Source organism: Abramis brama (genome assembly GCF_963993115.1).
Source record: "Abramis brama genome assembly, chromosome: 6".
Classification (NCBI taxonomy): Eukaryota; Metazoa; Chordata; class Actinopteri; order Cypriniformes; family Leuciscidae; genus Abramis; species Abramis brama.
In genome coordinates, this window is record NC_139968.1 from 12038878 (window position 1) to 12053997 (window position 15120).

General features: G+C 42.0%; 1 protein-coding gene across 4 annotated transcripts; it reads left to right on the forward strand.

Moving 5' to 3' along the window:
- Window positions 1-500: 500 nt before the first annotated feature.
- LOC311084666 (uncharacterized protein) lies at window positions 501-14146 on the forward strand (the record flags this gene model as incomplete). 4 transcript variants are annotated; one of them, XM_084116851.1, is made up of 9 exons in its annotated part: window positions 562-875; window positions 1153-1290; window positions 2576-2611; window positions 5300-5496; window positions 6143-7191; window positions 7289-7358; window positions 11030-11204; window positions 11958-12123; window positions 13362-14146. In XM_084116851.1, the coding sequence occupies exons 4-8, from the start codon at window positions 5310-5312 to the stop codon at window positions 12115-12117; spliced, it is 1641 nt and encodes a 546-aa protein (XP_083972977.1). In that variant the 5' UTR covers window positions 562-875; window positions 1153-1290; window positions 2576-2611; window positions 5300-5309. The 4 variants fall into 4 exon arrangements, with proteins under 4 accessions (XP_083972976.1, XP_083972977.1, XP_083972975.1 ...); XM_084116850.1 differs by having other exon boundaries at window positions 501-1290; XM_084116849.1 differs by having other exon boundaries at window positions 713-2611.
- Window positions 14147-15120: the final 974 nt, after the last annotated feature.

A 15120-nucleotide genomic window follows, 5' to 3' on the forward strand; every position in this document is an offset into this window, starting at 1 on the left:
TTCATAGCTAGCATGTTATGTAGCTTAAATGCATATAATTCTATATATTTTTACAGTTTTGAAGTGACTTTAATGTAACAAAAAAGCTAATCAGTTGGTGTGTAATGGTCTTTTTTTTTTTTCTTGCTAAGGCTAATTTCATAGCTAGCATTTTATAGCTTAAATACATACAAATTATAATTTTTACTGTATTTTAGCATTTTTAAATCCACCTCAGTGTAACCAAAAACATGTTAGTATGTTTTTATCCATTTCCCCATACATTAATGCAAACATGTCAAAAAATGATTAGCATTAAAGGTCCTGAGTTTCTGATAAGCAGGACACTCGGATGTTCTGGGAACATGGCTTGCATTGACATTGGTCAAGTGCTTCTGAAAAGAGACGAGCCAGAGCATAGAGGAGACAGTCTGACAATGTTTGCATGTGAGCAGCAAAGAGGATTAGCTACATCCAAAGCCCGAGTGCCTTTTCAGACCTGGCGCAGGGCGCGAGGTCAAGGACTCCGTGATCGTTTGCATGTGGGACAGGGAACATTGAATGCATGCGCTCCATTGTATTAAACAGAAACTCGAGCCACTGCAGGTGTGCAACACTACTTTAGCACCTCTACACTGTAACAAATTTCTGTAGTTTTCACAGCATTATTACTGTAAAATCAGCAAAAGCTTACTGTAGAATCTGTATACAGCATGTTACTGTAGATCTGCAAAGCATCATGGTCAATTTTCAATGGCGGGTAAATTCTACAGTAAACATATTTTTTCTGTGAATCACAATACAGCAATTTCTAGAGGATTTTTTTTTTTTTCAGCCATGGAAAGCTGAAAAGCTACGAGATTACACATTTTTATCGGAATTTTAACTTCAGAAAGGTAACTTTGATGATTTATTTCCACAGTTTACTCTTGTTAAGTTACCTATTTGTTTAACTTTAAGAGTGCACCGAGAGAGAGAGAAGTACCGAGCGGCCCACTTCCTAGTAAACTCGTGTCTTGTGTGCATTTTATTACCAAAAAAAAAAAATCTATATATATTTGCGCATAATTTCGATAGATTTTCTAATCTGGCAACATTCGATAACGTCATCATGAATAAAAATTAAATTGGAATTAATCTGTTGTGATGTAACGTTATCTGTTGGTGCGCTAGCCGGAAATATGATCCCGTACACTTGGATAATTTTTCTCTTGCTTGCTGAAGTCAACTGTCACCGCCGACGAGTCGACGACACTGCGTGCGCGTGAAGCACTGAAGCCAGCCGACTCCCGACAGAAAACGCAGCTAGAGGTAAGACTTAACACATTTTTCATAGGATTATGATTTTTCTGAACCTCATCGCATTGCAGAAAAGAGATTGTTGATAGCCTAATTTGAAGCGCCATTCCCGACATGTGTGAGCATATTACGTTAGCTGCTACAAAAGATTTGTCTTATCTGCAACATTACATTTATAACGTCTTCAGTTTGATTAAAGAGTACGTTTAGCATTGTTGAATAAAATTAATTTGTAATTATGTATGTGTTGGTGCGGTAACGTTAGCTATTTGAATAATCTCACTCGTTTTTTTTTTTTTTTTTGCCTGCTGCTAACGTTGCCGCCAGAGGAATCAGACATTTAAGCGGGCCGAGTCAAAAGAAAACGCAGCCACAAAACTTAATTAAAATACGACATTTTAAAGGATAACTTTAAAGTTATTTCCTCCCCCAACCTTCACCAACTTCATCGCTTGCAGAGGGTAAAGTTAGCCTAACTTACACTGTTGGTAGCCTAATTTGAAGTGCCATTCTCGACTTGTGGGAGAATACTGTATGTATTAATATTGTTCTTATCTGGCAACATTACATTTATAACGTCTTCAGTTTGATTAAAGAGTACGTTTAGCATTGTTGAATAAAATGAATTTGTAATTATGTATGTATATGTTGGTGCGGTAACGTTAGCCGTTTGAATAATCTCACTCGTTTTTTTTTTTTTTTTTTTTTTTTTTTTTTGCCTGCTGCTAACGTTGCCGCCAGAGGAATCAGACATTTAAGCGGGCCGAGTCAAAAGAAAACGCAGCCACAAAACTTTTAATTAAAACACGACATTTTAAAGGATAACTTTAAAATTATTTCCTCCCCCAACCTTCATCAACTTCATCGCTTGCAGAGGGTAAAGTTAGCCTAACTTACATTGTTGGTAGCCTAATTTGAAGTGCCATTCTCGATTTGTGGGAGAATACTGTATGTATTAATATTGTTCTTATCTGGCAACATTACATTTATAACGTCTTCAAGTTTGTTAAGGAGTAACGTTAGCTTTGTTGAATAAAAATTTATTTGAAATTGTGTATTAATGTATGTGTTGGCGCGGAAGCCGTTTGAAAAATCACTCGGTTTTTTTTTTTTTTTTGCTTGCTAAACTTGGCGCCTAAAGAATCAGACATTTAAGCGGGACGGCTGATTCGAAAGTTTTATTCATTCGAGAGTTTTATTAATGACTCGTGAAAGCATAATAATATACTCGCACTGTATTAAGATTTTTCGAGATCTTACTCTTTCTTTTATTTACCATTTGGTTCTTTTCTTTCAGGTTGCAGCAAAGACAAGGCCTCAGCAATCGTTCCAGGTACATAAGTGACATGAACTAGCATGCATACAATGTTTTTCAAATGCAAACAATGTTGTTTCTCTTCGGACACAATCCCTAGATATGTCAAACACGTTAAAGTGCACAGAAACCGTGCAAACTTCAGGTATCCATGTGGGATTTCGAAATGTCCTTGTAATTTCAAGACATTTTGTGCGTTACAGACACACATGTACCGAAATCACTCAAAACATAAACCAGCTAGATCTCAGAAGTGTGTGAATTTGAATTGTCAGGTTGAGGAATGCACTTTCAAATCTTCACATCTTTCAAGTCTCTGTGAGCATTTAAATATGCATATTAGGGATGGGGAAAAGATTGTTTGCCCTATCAGCACTTGTCAGAAGCTCTTCAGTGTCAGATCCTCATTCACCTCACATTTAAGCAGGAAACATGCAAAGGATTTGGTAGCATGTAGAGATGGAGGTGTAAACAGTGATGATGCAGCTATGCATGATGATGCTGTTGAGATGGGAAATGATGACATGACTGAGACTATAGAATTTCCTGAGGTTGGTAATTATTCAGGAGATGTTGAGAGAGACAGGAATGTTTTTCTTACCAATTTGGCCCTTTTTTACTTGAGAATGCAAGCAAAGATGCTTTTACCTGCTTCCACAATATCCACTCTGATAGAAGAGTTTCAAGAACTATGCACAAATGCAATGTCACAGATGTTTGTTCGACTTCGTGAAGAACTGTCAAACCTTGACATTCCCGATGAAAGGATTTTTAATATCATAGATGGTCTGTCAAAAGATAACTTATTAAAGATGTATAATGAGGGCATGTTCAGATCAGATGCAACCAGGAAGACATATTTTAAGAACAATTTCCATTATATTGAGCCCATACAGGTTCATCTTGGTTTTGATGCTTCTGGTAAAGAACGATTTTGCCAGTATGTCCCAGTGAAAGACACTCTAAAAGCCCTGTTGAACCTGCCATCAGTGAGAGAGCAATATAATGTGTCAAAAATGCACTTGCCAGAAGATCCAAATGTGCTTGAGGATGTGAGAGATGGTAAGACTTTCAAAGAAAATAGCCTTTTACAAGAGTTTCCTTCTTCAGTTTCTGTTATCTTGTATCAAGATGCATTTGAAGTAGTGAATCCTCTTGGATCTGGCAAAAAGAAACACAAGCTCCTAGCTGTGTATATGACACTGAGTGAGATATTGCCACATAACAGGTCATCCATTGACCCAATGCAATTAGTCATGCTGTGCAGGGAGTCTGATTATCAGTTTTTTGGACAAGAGAAAGTTTTCTCCTCCCTTGTGAAAGACTTAAAAGACATTGAGCAATCTGGTATTACTTTGGAAACAGGCCAGACTGTGAAGGGGGTAGTAATTGCAATTGCAGGTGACAACCTGGGGTCGCATTCACTTGGAGGTTTTACTGAGAATTTCAGCAAGAGCAAAAACTTCTGTAGATACTGCCTTATAGCCAGAGACAGATTTGTAAACGAACCTACTAAGCTAGGCCCAGCAAGGACAGTAGAAAACTACAGGAGCAGTGTGGCGAAGTTGTCTATGGGATCTGAAAACTGTGTAGATGGAGTAAAAAAAGACTCAGTTTTCAATTCTTTACAGCATTTCCATGTATGCCAACCAGGACTTCCTCCATGTCTTGGTCATGATCTTTTCGAAGGGATTGTATCTGTGGATCTTCAACTGTATCTTAAACATCTTGTGGCCATTGGGAAGCACTTCACATTTGTGCAGTTGAATAGGATGGTCTCTCAACTTAAGTTCAAAGGTAGTGATGCTAATAACCGACCTTGTGTGATTAGAGCTGATGGAGAGAAATTGGGAGGAAGTGCAGCACAGAACTGGTGCTTGTTGCGTCTTCTCCCTATCCTTGTTGGTAAACGTATCAAGAATCCACTTGAAGATCAAGTTTGGCAGTTGTGCCTCAAGCTGAGGGAGATAGTAGAACTTGTCTGTGCTCCCAAAATCCATACCAATCAAGTAGCCTATCTGAAGCTACTTGTTGAGGAATATTTGGAATCTAGAGCAGCTATTTTTTCAGACAGACCATTAAAGCCAAAACACCACTTCCTCCTTCACTATCCAGACCTTATAATTAAATTTGGCCCTCTTATTCGCCTCTGGACACTCCGCTTCGAAAGCAAGCACACATATTTTAAGCAGTGTGCACGGAAGCTCCATAATTTCAAAAACCTATGTAGCACTTTGGCAGAAAGGCACCAATTACTACAGGCCTATTTACACTCAGGGAGCTTTTTTCCAGGCATTCTTCAAGTAGGCCAAGCCAATGAATTTGATGATCAAATGTACAATGTTGCCATTCAAGAAGCTGTAAGACTAAGTGGTATTAAGAAACAAAACACAGTAGAAACAGTTTCTGCCACATACAAGGGAACTACCTACAGGAAAGGAATGGCTGTACTTCTCAATGTTAATGACAGGGGTCATGAGCTTGGTAGGATTGTTGTTCTTCTGGTCAGTGAGGAGAAGGTTCATTTTGTTTGTGAAAAGTCTCAATCAGTGCCAGCCTTGGATCTTGGTGTTCACATCTTGCAGCATGACACACAGAAACATTATGTTTGCGTTAGTGTGGACACCCTTGCTGATTATTACCCACTTCCAGTTTACAACTTTGATCACCTTGATGTTTTTGTGCTTCATCATTCTGTTTTTTCAGGTGAAGTATAATGGAAGCCAGCATTAAAAGTGTCCTCTCCTATCTGGAAAATGAGTCACTGGAAAAGATTCTACAACATTTGTCAAGCATTGGGGTTAGGACAGCTGATGACATGGAATTCATAAAAGAAGATGATTTGAAACACCTCCTGACACCAGTGGACTGCAGGAAACTACTGCATGCCTTCAAAAGAAGAGGTAAATTGTAGTATTAAAATTATATTTCACCAAAAAATTTAAATTGTCATCAATTACTCACTCATGTCGTTCCAAACCCATAAGTAGTTTGTTCATATTTAGAACACAAAATGAAGATATTTAAAATTTTCTGTTCCTTCATTGAAATTCTGCTTACCCAAAACTTATAAAGCTTCATGCTTCAAAACTTAAAATAAATCCAGATATATGGGGTAGTTCAATTTAAGTATTCTGAGGAGACACACTGGCTTTATAGTTAACGGATTTAATTTAGAATTTTATTCACCTATAAACGTTAACTAATGAACATACAGCACTCAAAATTTGTAAACATAAGCTCAACTGTACTTGCTTGATGCATGAGAACAAACCTTCATGCTCCATGTTTGGTGATCAATGTTTTTATGTGAATAAAAGCCTAAATTAAACACATTAAGTGATTTGTTATTACTTTAATAATTTCAGTTAAATAATGAAATCCGTTTAAAAAATACAATGCATATGAATTCCAAAACCAGCAGTCATACAATATTGACTATACACATTTATTAGATACAGCTATGTAAAAAGTTTTTGACAAGATGTATATGTTTTCGTAAAAGCCTTGAATTATTGTGATAGCTACTCCATGCTTTTTCTATTTTAGATACACAGCACAACACGCAGCAACATGACTGTACCATGGAAACTTCTGCTGAACCTGACTATTTTTTGACTTTAACACCTGTACCTTATCCTGAAACCTCACCCAATTCAGAGCTTGTATTGGAACCTTCAAGCCATGTTTCTGTGCAGAATAGCACTTGGGTTTCAACATTTTCTGTGCCGTGGGAGAAAACACATGAAAGCTTGAGAAGGTGTCTTGCACAGAGGAAACGACCAAAAGCTGCAGATAGACGGCATATGGTGAGAGTCATTGCAGAAGCAATAAGACAGGTTTGCTTGAACCCCCCATTCAGGCAGTGTGCTGAACTGGCTAAGAGCATTGTGGATAAATATCCTGAGTCTTTTGAAGACCGAACAGAAGAGGGAGAACAGCTTGGCAATGGATATTACACTTTAAGCAAACAACTGAGGATAAGGATCGATTTTTTAAACAGAGACAATACCCTAACACGACTTCGAAAACCAAAACGAATGGTCCCTGCCGTGGATGAAGACCTGCCTGGACCATCAAGAAAGTGTGCCAAAACTGATAGCTACGGCTGTGTCAAATGGCAGCCATCACAGCTGCCTGAAGGTGAAAATAGAGAGTCTCTCTATGAGAAGAAAATAGAGTTAATGACTATTTATTCCAAGGAGGGACAAAGAGGTGCAGACCAGAAGCGAGTCAATGATCTCATGACATTACTGTATGAGCAACAGCGTCGTGACATTAATGCAACTCCTTCACCAACCCTGTCAGATTTACAGAATGAGTGGCCATTTCTCTTCATCCAGAAGTTTTTACTACAGCACTTCTGCACATTGACAGGAATTGAGCTGGAATCAAGACTACGAGAATCACTTGCTGGCAAAGGGAAAAGAGTGCTACAATATTTCAATAGTCAACTTTTGAAATGGAACAAGGAAGTGAAGGCAGTCCTTCATGGCATCGAGAGACAGATGGAAGACATGGATCCTGGACTTTCTGCAATTGTAGTCATGATTGCTTACTTCAAAGAAAAGGAAGAAGCTGTTTTCCTCTTGGCTGATGCAAGTATTTTTTGTACAGTATTGCCACACACTTTCTCTTATGAATATTGTACTTGTGATTTCTAAAAGTGTTTTTTCTGTTTATTTTGTGTTACAGGAAACTTCCACCCAAGCAGACATTGAGGCCCAGATTTCCCTGCCAAGCACTCCAAGGCTCATCATGCTCGGTAAGATCCCACACACACACACACACACACACACACACACACTCACTGTCCCTCGCTCACTCACTAGCGCTCACTCACTCGTGCACACACATACACTCACTCACTTACTTGCGCTCACTCACTCGCGCACACACACACACACACACTCACTCACTCGAGCACGCACACACACTCACTCGTGCACACACATACACTCACTCACTTACTTGCGCTCACTCACTCGCGCACACACACACACACACACTCACTCACTCGAGCACGCACACACTCACTCACTCGTGCACACACATACACTCACTCACTTACTTGCGCTCACTCACTCGCGCACACACACACACACACTCACTCACTCGAGCACGCACGCACTCACTCACTCGTGCACACATACACTCACTCACTTACTTGCGCTCACTCACTCGCGCACACACACACACACACACACACTCACTCACTCGAGCACGCACACACTCACTCACTCGTGCACACACATACACTCACTCACTTACTTGCGCTCACTCACTCGCGCACACACACACACTCACTCACTCGAGCACGCACACACTCACTCACTCGTGCACACACATACACTCACTCACTTACTTGCGCTCACTCACTCGCGCACACACACACACACACACTCACTCACTCGCGCACACACACACTCACTCGAGCACGCACACACTCGCGCACACACACACACTCACTGTCCCTCGCTCACTTACTCACTTGCACACACACACTCGCGCACACAAACTCACTGTCCCTCGCTCACACACACTCGCTCACTTGCGCGCACACTCGCACTCTCACTCGCGCGCGCACACTCGCACTCTCACTCGCGCGCGTACACACACACACACACACACACACACTGTCCCTCGCTCACTCACTAGCGCTCACTCATTCGTGCGCACACACACATACACTCACTCACTTACTTGTGCTCACTCTCGCACACACACACACACACACACACTCGCGCACACACACTCGCTCACTGGCGCGCACACACACACTCACTGTCCCTCGCTCACTTACTTGCACTCACTCACACACACACACACACACACTCACTGTCCCTCGCTCACTTACTCACTTGCACACACACACTCGCGCACACACACTCACTGTCCCTCGCTCACTCACGCTCACACACACTCGCTCACTGGCGCGCACACACACTCACTGTTGCTCGCACTCTCACTCACTTACTTCCGCTCACTCACTCGCGCACACACACTCACTCGAGCACGGACACACTTGAGCACGCACACACTCGCACACACACACTCACTGTCCCTCGCTCACTTACTTGCACTCACTCACACACACACACTCACTGTCCCTCGCTCACTTACTCACTTGCACACACACACTCGCGCACACACACTCACTGTCCTTCGCTCACTCACGCTCACACACACTCACTGTCCCTCGCTCACTGGCGCGCACACACACTCACTGTTGCTCGCACTCTCACTCACTCGCGCGCACACACACACTGTCCCTCGCTCACTCACTAGCGCTCACTCACTCGTGCACACACACATACACTCACTCACTTACTTGCGCTCACTCACTCGCGCGCGCGCACACACACTCACTCACTCGAGCACGCACACACTTGCACACACACACTCACTGTTCCTCGCTCACTTACTCACTTGCACACACACACACACACACTCCCGCACACTCACTGTCCCTCGCTCACACACACTCACTGTCCCTCGCTCACTGGCGCGCACACACACTCACTGTTGCTCGCACTCTCACTCACTCGCGCGCACACACACACACTGTCCCTCGCTCACTCACTAGCGCTCACTCACTCGTGCACACACATACACTCACTCACTTACTTGCGCTCACTCACTCGCGCACACACACTCACTCGCGCACACACACACTCACTCGAGCACGCACACACTCGCGCACACACACACACTCACTGTCCCTCGCTCACTTACTCACTTGCACACACACACACTCACTGTCCCTCGCTCACTCACGCTCACACACACTCGCTCACTGGCGCGCACACACACTCACTGTTGCTCGCACTCACTCACTCGCGCGCGCACGCACGCACACACACACACACTGTCCCTCGCTCACTCACTAGCGCTCACTCATTCGTGCACACACATACACTCACTCACTTACTTGTGCTCACTCTCGCACACACACACACACACACACACACACTCACTCGAGCATGCACACACTCGCACACACACACTCACTGTCCCTCGCTCACTTACTCACTTGCACACACACACACACTCGAGCACACACTCACTGTCCCTCGCTCACTCGTGCTCACACACACTCGCTCACTGGCGCGCACACACACACACTGTCCCTCGCTCACTCACTAGCGCTCACTCACTTGCGCACACACACACACACTCACTCACTCGAGCACGCACACACTCGCACACACACACTCACTGTTCCTCGCTCACTTACTCACTTGCACACACACACACTCCCGCACACTCACTGTCCCTCGCTCACACACACTCACTGTCCCTCGCTCACTCACGCTCACACACACTCGCTCACTGACGCGCACACACACTCACTGTTGCTCGCACTCTCACTCACTCGCACACACACACACACACACACTCACTCGAGCATGCACACACTCGCACACACACACTCACTGTCCCTCGCTCACTTACTCACTTGCACACACACACACTCGCGCACACACACTCACTGTCCCTCGCTCACTCACGCTCACACACACTCGCTCACTGACGCGCACACACACTCACACTCACTGTTGCTCGCACTCTCACTCACTCGCACACACACACACACACACACACACTCACTCGAGCACGCAAACACTCGCACACACACACTCACTGTTCCTCGCTCACTTACTCACTTGCACACACACACACTCCCGCACACTCACTGTCCCTCGCTCACACACACTCACTGTCCCTCGCTCACTCACGCTCACACACACTCGCTCACTGGCGCGCACACACACTCACTGTTGCTCGCACTCTCACTCACTCGCACACACACACACTCGCACACACACACTCGCACACACACACTCACTGTCCCTCGCTCACTTACTCAATTGCACGCACACACTCGCGCACACACACTCACTGTCCCTCGCTCACTCACGCTCACACACACTCGCTCACTGGCGCGCACACACACTCACTGTTGCTCGCACTCTCACTCACTCGCGCACACACACACACACACACACACACACTGTTGCTGGCACTCTCACTCACTCGCGCACACACACTCACTGTTGCTCGCACTCTCACTCACTCGCGCACACACACACACACACACACACACACACACACACACACTCACTGTTGCTCGCACTCTCACTCACTCACTCGCGCACATACTCAACCCATTGTGGAGGACCGTTAAAAAATAAAACATTCTAGTCTTTCTGTCGTGATGTCGTGAAGCATCGCAGACGTGACGTAGGTTGTCGCCCACTATGGCACACTATACGAGATAGTCTACAAATTCTACACTGTGCATACATGTGCAGGCACACTACCTGGCTGTTCATTAGAGGATGTTATGAAAGTGATCTGTGTAGCAAAGTTTTTTTGCCAAACAGTAAACCATATCAGATTGAATGATGTGCAATGTCAACTTAATTTTTTCAGGAGAGTCCATTCTGGGGGCAAAAAAGTGGATGCTTTCCATCGAGGGCAGAGTTGTCCTCCAACTGAGTGACTGTTCCGAATTCACTTCTGCTCTTGCTGTCCTTTTTGCATCATACTATGTATTTAACATGGAATATCCTGAGGAGGCAGCCACTACATTAGAATTTATCCAGAGGTAAGCACTTATTTGTTGTTGATATATTTTTGACTAGGAATGGGAACAAATATTTGAGTACTCATTCTTTAACCACCTACCCGACTAGTAAAATACTTCTCAAAGTGTTTATTTGGTTTATATGGACTGTTGTGTAATTGTTAAACATCAAACTTTTATTTTAACTCACCATGCAAATGGTAGAAAAGTAAGCACAGCTAGTCTACAGTCAAAATTTCATGGACATCACATTTTCTTTTCTTAACTTTAATACTAAAGTACTTGGTTTTTAGAGTACTTGACTTCTAAATTACTCAAAGTTCCCATCTCTACTCTTCACACTTCTATAAATGTGCTCACTGTAATCTGTAGTACACTCCAATGCTGCAGCAAGTCCCTCTATCAGGGTTCCCCGCGGGGTCTTAAAAAGTAAAAAATTCTGAACTTTAAATTTAAGTCCTTAAAACCACTTAAAAACCGGCCAGATTGTCATCCGCAGTCTTAAATTTAATTTAGTCAGGTCTTAAAAAGGTTTTACCCTCGTTCATTTCCAGAAATGCTGGCCGCAGAAAGTTATTACAAAGTAGCAAAAAAGTATCGAGTTGTAGCCTACAAAGCGGAGCTCTAGAGCAGGGGTCTCCAACACGTCGCTTGCGTGCTACCAATAGCTCATGGCCTGATTTGAGGTAGCTCGCCAGAGGCCGTTCACATTCTTATGACAGGTTTTTTTTTTTTTTTCTTGGATAGAGTAATGCATGATGTTTTTATTTACAGATTCTTCATCAGGATAAATCCGGAGCACAGCAAGTGCAATTCGAAGGTCCAGATTAGCAGAAGAACTGGGAAGGTGGTCCAAAGAAAAAACGAGTCCCTCAATCCACACGTGGCATCGTTCATCAGGGACTTCATTGAGTATGACTGGAAGAACAACTAATACCAGGTGAGACTGTTAATTGTTAACTTGAATACTCTGAGTTATTGTCATTCTAAATCCCACTTTTAACCCCAGGTAAAGGAACATTTAAAAAATTGTAATTTAGAAATTGGGTTATCAGCGCTTTTTACCAGGGGCTGCGTGTTGTGCTGTGTATCTAAAATAGAAAAAGCATGGAGTAGCTATCACAATAATTCAAGGCTTTTACGAAAACATATACATCTTGTCAAAAACTTTAGCTAAATATGTGTTCTATATTACATATTTATTATATTTTTACTTATATCATTAAATAAAGTTGTTATTATAAAAAAAAAAACGCATTATATTTAATTATTTTTAACCTTATAGGTATAGCGGAGGATTTTTTACTTCCGGGTGGGTGACCTATACTATTGGTCCTCCTAATTGTCAATCATTCTGGTGAATCAATCAAACTTTTCAAAAAGTGGAGAGGGCGGGTCTTATCTAAAATTCGGAAAGATCCTCTGCTATACCTTTAAATAATAGCCTACTACCAGCTGATAGGGCTTTCTGTATGTTTACAGCATTAGGTGAGTTGGGGTTTTTTTCTTGAGAAAAATTAAGGCCTATCTTGTGTGTAGCCTACCTAATATTTATCCAAATGAGTCAATATTAAATAAAATCACAATAATTGAATTGAAATAATAAAAAATCGTAGCTTACCAGATATTGTACCATGTAAACATTGTAACATGTTGTCACTAAACCTAATAAAATTCAGTTTAGTTACTAAAATGTTAGTGACAATCACATACACTTATTGTGATGCCATTTTTTTTTACAATAATTTTTTTTATGTATTTTAATTTTCTGTGCATAATTTATTTTGTTAAACTACATAAATGCCATTATCTGTACCGTATCCCAACTGTTACAATAAAACATCAGTTGAGCAATATAACATGCATTTTTATTCAGTATATAAGCAATATTTTGCTTTTTATGTTAAAGACACTATTGATACCGTGAGAAATTTACATTCTCAGGAAAATAGCCGCTTATCAGTTAATCGTTAATCGATCGATAAGGTCTATCAACTAATGATTAATGAATTAATCGATAATTTGCAACCCTAGTTTTGGTTTATAGAGAAGTGGACATTGTATTACATGTTGATTGGCTTAATTAAATGATCCAATCAAACTTTTATATATATTGTCATCAACCCATCTGTCTTGCTTATAAACTTTTCCATTAATAATTAATTTCTTCCACTGCAGGGTAGAAGACTCCAGCCCATGATGTTGACTAGTTCAGGCCGGGTAGAAGTCTCCAGCCCATGATGTTGACTAGTTCAGGCCGGGTAAAAGACTCCAGCCCATGATGTTGACTAGTTCAGGCCGGGTAAAAGACTCCAGCCCATGATGTTGACTAGTTCAGGCCGGGTAGAAGTCTCCAGCCCATGATGTTGACTAGTTCAGGCCGGGTAAAAGACTCCAGCCCATGATGTTGACTAGTTCAGGCCGGGTAGAAGTCTCCAGCCCATGATGTTGACTAGTTCAGGCCGGGTAAAAGACTCCAGCCCATGATGTTGACTAGTTCAGGCCGGGTAAAAGACTCCAGCCCATGATGTTGACTAGTTCAGGCCGGGTAAAAGACTCCAGCCCATGATGTTGACTAGTTCAGGCCGGGTAAAAGACTCCAGCCCATGATGTTGACTAGTTCAGGCCGGGTAAAAGACTCCAGCCCATGATGTTGACTAGTTCAGGCCGGGTAAAAGACTCCAGCCCATGATGTTGACTAGTTCAGGCCGGGTAAAAGACTCCAGCCTATGATGTTGACTAGTTCAGGCCCTGTTTTTTAAGGAAAAATAAAGTTCTGGGAGAAAACAACATTCAGGGACCAAATTCTATTGTTCAAAATCCTGCTGTTTTTAAATCATTTAATTTGTCTTTTATACCTTCTAATTGAAAAAAAAAAAATGTTTTTTTACTATGCTATTTTTATTTTATGAATTTCGAAATTTAAATTGTGAAAAGTTGTCAATAAATGGCATTTTTGTGACAAAAACAGTGTCTTCATTTTACAGCACACAAAATTAATGCAGTAATCCCTATTACAGTAGTAAAATATGTGGGGTGATGAAACACAGTACTGTGATTATTACTGTAAAAAAGTTTACAGTATTTTTTAAAGTTACTGTGATTAAGTTTACAGTAAGCGTACTGTGAAATGAACTACAGCAACTTACTTGCTAATTGCTGCCAGCAAGTTGCTGTAAATTTCACAGTATTCTTTTTACAGTGTATGATATTGTATTTTCCCTAAACAGTCTTCTGTTGTATCCATGACAAAAGCTACAGGGTTAGTTCACCCCAAAATAAACGTTCTGTCATCGTTCACTCACCTGCATGTCTTCCAAACCTGGCTTAATTTGTCTTCTGTAGAACACAAAATGAGATGTTTCACTGACGTTATGGTTTGTGCTTTGTTATATCTCTGTTGTTTTAAGAGAGCCTGTCTAGGGACGTCGTCTGATTGGTTCCTGCAGGCTGATTGATGCTAGGTCCTGATTGGTGCACGGTACCTTAAAAAAGTGCATCATCACTTCCTCTAGGGACATCTTGTGTGCTGAGCAGAGAGTTTTTGATTGTGTAGTGTAGAGTTTGAATGAGTATTGCTTGTTTGCTGGAATTGAATATGGTTTGTATCTGAGGAACTTTGTTGGCGTATTTTTTGACCCCTTTGACTGTTTCCTAATGCTGATTTTGAACCACCCCTTTCAATTTCATTTGCTGGCTTTGTAAATATACTGTAAATATTGAGTATTTGGGAAAGTTAGGAGTCTGACGCCACTTTTGTTTATTGTAAACTGTTTGATCTCTGTTTTTGGTTAGGGAGTTATTGTTATTTTGTCCCGGTTAGCTCCTGAATCAAGAGTTTAGACAATAAATTCATCATTGTTCCCAATTCACTGCATTTCAGAGTCTTTCATGTTGCACCCTTTGCCCTAGATGGGGCGTAACGTGAAATTATGGG